The following is a 5,927-nucleotide window of genomic DNA, read 5'->3' on the forward strand; positions in this document are numbered from 1 at the left end:
AAATTGTTCGCGTCGATTTGGGAAATGCATGGCGGCGACAGCGAGACTGACAACATACACAGAGGCGGCCATCGCGAGGAAAATCAAAGCTGCTTTGGCGTCCGTTGGGTCAGAGAAGGCATGCATGGGACCGGCGGCGACGGGCGACGGAGGGGATGGTCAGGCGCGGCGTGGGAAGGTTCCTCGCGACTGCTCTGGTTTACTCGAGATTTACTCGGACAGCCGTTGCATCACCAAGTGATCTATTTTGCACTTAGAGAAAGCTTGAAGTAATTTTTTTTTACATCTATATTATCTGCGGAAGCATCGTTTTGGCCTTCATGCTATGAAAGGCGGTTTTTTATAATATACATCATCTATTATCCTAGACGTACGCGCTCCTTACAGGCAATTACGGACCCCTTCCCTTATATCTCTTCGCCCCCCTGATTCTACCTGGGGTGGTCCCGCCCCACACATCTTCTTTCCAATCACATTTTCCCAACTCAGCCTGTAATTAATCTTTGTCTGTAATTGCCCGTACGTGTAGCATTACCGGGCTAGATTAGCCGACATGTTTGGCTTACTATTACGCCAGAGATTGTTTTTATCCCTGAATTAATGAAAGTGTTTTCATTGCTATAAAAAGAACTAGTCCTAAAAATCCTCTCTCTATAGAGAAAAACTAGTAAAAAGCAGTCAATTCCTTTTTTCGCGAGAAAAAAAAAATCAATTCCTCACCAGGTAAAGTTTATGCGTGACAAGTACTACTATCAAACAGACTCTGTTAAATCAGTGTGATCTGAACGTCAAAAAATAAATAAAAAATCAGTGTGATCTCGGCGTTGCCGTTGGGCCGTGCGATTCGATTCGCGCCCATCCAATCCAGGCACGCCGGCCGGCCAGGTTTCCTCCTCCTCGGCGACTCCGCCGCGCGCCGGCGCACAAGTCCAGCCCTCGCGGACTCGGTTCCGCTCCAGCCAGAGTCGAGAGCACGGTTCCTGCAGCCATGGCGGTCTCCGCCCCGTTCTGCCACGGCGTCCCGCCCTTCACGGCCGCAGCCAGGGGCTCCTCCGCGCGCTCCCGAGGGGGAAGGCTGGGCCTCGTCGAAGGCTGCTGCTCCGGCCGTATCGCCGCCGCGGCGACCGACGCGGCCCCAGTCACCGGTGCCGCTCGCGTTGGCAGGAGGTACTCTCGAATCTCGACTCGCGAATTTTAATTGCTGCGATTATAGTTTTATTCAGAGGCCGTGCCAACAATTTAAACCAGTCTCAGCTACGAAGAGATACGTCAGTGACTAGTAGTAATTTGAAGTAACTAAAGCTTATTCATCATGATGAATTTACAGGCTAGGTAGCTCCAAATAATTTGTGTAATCATAGGCTTGCCGTCTGCATTACCACCTGAACTGAAGCTGTGAGCACTGCTGTAGCATGTCAGCCTTTTTGTCGTGGCGAATGACATTCTTTGTATTCAACAGGTGTGAGCTCTTTGATCTCCATCGGCAGATAGTTCCTTATGTTGATTCGTGGGGTTGGCAGAAGTCCATTGTTGAGAGGAGGAAAGCGTTGGTAGGCATCGACACCGACACAGATGAAGATCACTCGGACACCTTAATCGCATTGCAACATCCACCAGTTTATACATTGGGCAACGGCAACGATGAGAAGTACCTCAATTTCAATATAGAAGATTCTCCTATTGAGATTCATCGTATTGATCGTGCTGGGCAGGTGACATATCATGGTCCTGGACAGGTATTTGCTAGTTATATTAGCTGTATTGTGGGTCTGAAACTGTATCCAATTTTATTTTCTGCTTCAAGGTAGTTAAATCTTAAGTAACCTAAGCTTCAAAGGGAAGTAAATAATGAACAAATAAGGTTTTCAATAACCTTTTTGGTTAGATCAACCTGTGAAAATTCTCAAATAAGAACAAACTTGCTGACTTTTGAAATATTGAACACAAAATCTCAGTTATTCATGTTTTTTTGTAGCTTAACACTATATTTTCTTACAGTCAATTCTTTTGCTTGCTTAGCTTGTTCTGTACCCGATTATCAATTTGCGGTATCAGAAGAAGGATCTTGTCTGGTACCAAAGGTCACTTGAAGATGTGATCATTCGTGCCCTTCAGTCTGCATTCTCTATTAAGGCATCAAGAATAGAAAGCCTCACCGGTGTCTGGGTTGGTATGTTACTGTCCTTTTGGATACTGCAAAGTGTTTTATCATGTTATCACGTATCTTTCTTAACTTGTACACTCTGTTTCCTCTCCAGGTGAGCAGAAAGTTGCAGCTATTGGAATTATGTGCACACGATGGATAGTATATCATGGTCTAGCGCTAAATGTCACAACTGACCTAACCCCTTTTCAACACATTGTTCCCTGCGGCATAAAGGGCCGCAGTGTTGGGAGCATCAAGCGGATATTACAGATGGCTTCCAACGGTAGAGAACTTAACGATGCAGAACTAATGGATACAGCTTATGAATCATTGATTAAAGAGTTTGCTGAGTTTTTCCAACTCTCTCTGGAACCTAGCCCTGATTTGCATCTTTAGCTAGATAAGACAATCAATCAACTGCAGAATGTTTTATTATACCATCAAAAGTGACTTCAGCGAAGAAGCCAGAAACAAATACAGAGCAGATAGCAGAGGCAAGCTTTTATTCAAAACTGCAGTCTCCTTCAGTCCAGTAGTTGCAAAACTAGTGATCCTTGTGCAAGAACTCAAGCTTTTCCTCCACCTGCAAGCACAGCCCGGGAAGCATTCTCAGTAAATCTGTCTTGCGATCCTGGACAGATGAAAAAGATTCAAGCAAAAGCACGTCACCTTCTTTGGTGTTCGAGGACGACCCTTCCGTGTCAACACCCGGCCACGCCTTGCAGGTGCAGTGCTTTCCTTTCTCGATGTCTTCGTAGACGGACGCGACATGCTTGCCGCACCCCTTCCAGGTGATCTTGCCGCATTTGTCGCACTCCACCTTGTAGCACATCCTGTATTCTTCTTCTTCTTCAGATGAATCGCTGAGCCCCTGTTGGCAAGTGCAGTGTGCTGTTCTGGGCTAGCTAGTGTGCCTCTTTCGCTCTCCATGGGTTCAGCATTTATAGGAACAACAAAAGTGTGGATAAGCTCTATGTGGCCCGGCGCGGTTGGTGGAGGAAACGAAGTCCGGATAAGTTGTGCGATTCTGTAGCTTGTAAAACTGTTGGGTATTCCCAATGCTGCGGCGAATATGATTCACTTGTAAAAGTATTGCTGGGTATTTCCAATGCTGCGGCGAATATGGTTCGGATGGGAACAACTCTGTCTGTGCTCTTGTGCTGATCTTGTTGCGATGATGATCAAACCAAAGTTTGTGCTCTTGTGGCAATCTTGTCGCGTTGGTCAAACCTAAGTTGCTGATTTCTATGGTGCTGTTTCCCCTTCGAACCTGTGAGTTGTTCTTGTGCTGGTAATACATGTGTGCGACTGTACAGGTACAACAATCTTCACCATGGAAAACTTCACCCCCAAAAATTGTTTTTAAGTTACATTTTCATCTATGTTGGGTGCACGTGGGATATAACTTGGCTATGGAAAGCGTGGCATGGAGCCGTTGGTCGATTGCGAGCTCCGGTCGCTGACCCAAACCTCCTGCACCGACACCGGCGACCGGGCTTTCTTTGCCGTGGTGGTGTCTGGTCCATTGAGTCCCACGTCGGCGACGAGGTCCGTCATGCCGGAGTCTGGGGCGGCGTCCCTGATCCGGCACAGCTCGGCGGCCACCTCGCTCATGGACGGCCGGACGTCCTTGTCGAACGCCAGGCACTGGAAGGCGAGCTCGCTGACGTGCCGGACCGACTCCATGACCCACTCCTCGCCGTGGCGGAGGAGCGCCGGGTCGACGATCTCCTCGACTCTCCCCTTGCCGATCCGGTCGAGCGCGAGGCATGCCAGGTTGACCTCGTTGGCCGGCCGGGCGAAGTCGACGACCTTCATGGCGGTGATGAGCTCGAGCAGCACGACGCCGAAGCTGTAGACGTCGCTCTTGTCGGAGAGGTGGAAGCTCTGGTGGTACTCCGGGTCGACGTACCCCGGCGTGCCCTGCGGCGCGGTGGAGACGTGCGAGCGCGACGCGTCCTCGGCGCCCCGGGCGGCGCGGGAGAGGCCGAAGTCGGCGAGCTTGGCGCGGAGGTCAGCGCCGAGGAGGATGTTGCCGGACTTGACGTCGCGGTGGAAGATGGGCGGGCGCGCGGCGTGCAGGTACGCGATGGCGGCCGCCGTGCCCGCCGCGACGCCGAGCCGCGCGCGCCACGGCAGCGTGGAGTCGCCGTCGCCGTTGCCGTGGAGGTGGTGGGAGAGGGTGCCGTTGGGCACGAGCTCGTAGACGAGGATCTGCTCGCCGCGGTCGAGGCAGCAGCCGAGGAGGCGGACCAGGTTGGGGTGGCTGAGCGAGGAGATGAGCCTGATCTCGTTGAGGAGCAGCGCCACCGCCCTGCCGCCGCCGTCGTCGTGGTCGTCGAGGCGGCACCGGAGGCGCTTGATGGCGACGAGCGCCGTCGAGTTCGCCGGGAGCCGGCCGACGTAGACCGTGCCGTAGGCGCCCGTGCCGAGGCGGTGCGTGTCGGAGAAGGAGTTGGTCGCGCGCGCCACCTCGTTGTACGAGTACACCGGCACGCCGCTCGACGTCGCCGCCTCCGACAGCAGCCGCATCGCCGCGAGCCGGCTTGAGCCCTGCCGCCCCTTGCCGACAGAGCGCCGGCGTCGTGCCCAGCATAGCAGCAGGAGCACGCCGGCCGCCGCCGCCACGCCCACCACCACACCTGCTGTTCACATACATCGTCAGCGACAGCCCAAGTTACTGAAGTTAGTATCTTAATTTTATTCAGAAATGCACTTCTCTAGTTGTGAATGAGATTCTTGTCTTGGTCAAGCTAAGCAGTAGAATTCTTCGAACCAAATTCAACATTTCCTTTCCCATTTCCCCTTTCAGCTTTTCTAACTGTTTCTGGTTAGCCAGGTCAGCAGTCAAGCATGCAGGGAGGCGTTTCCACAGATGGAACCAACGGCCTTGACCAGACGCGTCTTGACCCAACGCTCTTACACGGCGCCGTGTACGTAGTTAGTCAGGTCAGGAAACATTTTTACCTGCAGCGATGAAAGCCACGTTCTTCTTGAAACCCCGCTTAGCTGCACAGGAAAAACAAAAAGCGTTGCATCAGTATGTAGCTATCATCATTTATATTCTGGGCCAGAAGAGTTCGGATCCAGCCATTTTTTGCCTTAGGCGATTCCTGTTTGTCATAATCATGTCAACATCTTTGAAAGTCTCATGTTCAAAGCTCTGCACAAGGTCTACACATGTGAAATCAGAGAGATGGCGGGCCCAGGCACTCCATTATGTCTACTTTTGTGACACTAAATTGCTATTGTTGGATTTCATTTTTTTTGTAACTTTGTTGCTGTAACTACTGACAAAATATCCCAGTGTCAAAATACACCTTATATATCCCGACAGTGCTAGTGCTAACGTTTTCCTGAGTCTTCAAATATCAAATTTCTCCCCGAATTAACTCCTAGTAGTATTAATGTTGTCTAGACAAAAGTTATATTGTACTCCATCTGTTCCAAAATACTTGAAATTTTAGGTTTATTCTAAGTCAAAAAATTGAAGTTTAACCAATTTTATGAAAAAATATACCAGCATCTACAACACTAAATTAGCTTCAACCTAACATATATTTTCATTTATTTTATGTTGTAGATTTTTTTATTAGAAAGTTATTTCGACAACTCAAGAAATTTTATTTGGTTATGATCCAAAGAGTGAAAAGAAAGGTTTAATAAGACATGAGAAAAAAGAGTAAAACCATACTTTCTGTTTGCATAACATCAGGACAAAACTAAAGCTTAAACTATTTTGAAACGGAGGGAGTACGCAAGTATAAGAGAAGAGTGTTCA

The 5,927-nt window shown here is 49.6% G+C and overlaps 2 protein-coding genes across 5 annotated transcripts in view; one reads left to right on the plus strand and one right to left on the minus strand.

The window, feature by feature from the left end:
* Window positions 1–28: 28 nt before the first annotated feature.
* On the plus strand, window positions 29–3,284 carry LOC119299213 (octanoyltransferase LIP2p2, chloroplastic-like). Its single transcript, XM_037576466.1, has 5 exons — window positions 29–178; window positions 812–1,167; window positions 1,460–1,736; window positions 2,020–2,170; window positions 2,259–3,284. The coding sequence occupies exons 1-5, from the start codon at window positions 29–31 to the stop codon at window positions 2,540–2,542; spliced, it is 1,218 nt and encodes a 405-aa protein (XP_037432363.1). The 3' UTR covers window positions 2,543–3,284.
* The window catches only part of LOC119299376 (wall-associated receptor kinase-like 14), an 8,437-nt gene continuing 5,065 nt past the window's right edge, over window positions 2,556–5,927 (minus strand). For 2 of the 4 annotated variants that reach the window (XM_037576606.1, XM_037576608.1), the window contains exons 2-4: window positions 5,114–5,155; window positions 2,816–4,788; window positions 2,556–2,729 (exon numbers count right to left, since the gene is read on the minus strand). In XM_037576606.1, the coding sequence (XP_037432503.1) occupies window positions 3,557–4,788; window positions 5,114–5,155 (1,274 nt within the window). In that variant the 3' untranslated portion in view covers window positions 2,556–2,729; window positions 2,816–3,556. Of the gene's footprint in view, window positions 2,730–2,815; window positions 4,792–5,113; window positions 5,156–5,927 lie in introns of all 4 variants that reach the window. The other 2 variants (XM_037576605.1, XM_037576607.1) reach the window with 1 other exon arrangement.

This window comes from Triticum dicoccoides, chromosome 5A (genome assembly GCF_002162155.2).
Source record: "Triticum dicoccoides isolate Atlit2015 ecotype Zavitan chromosome 5A, WEW_v2.0, whole genome shotgun sequence".
NCBI classification, from domain to species: domain Eukaryota; kingdom Viridiplantae; phylum Streptophyta; class Magnoliopsida; order Poales; family Poaceae; genus Triticum; species Triticum dicoccoides.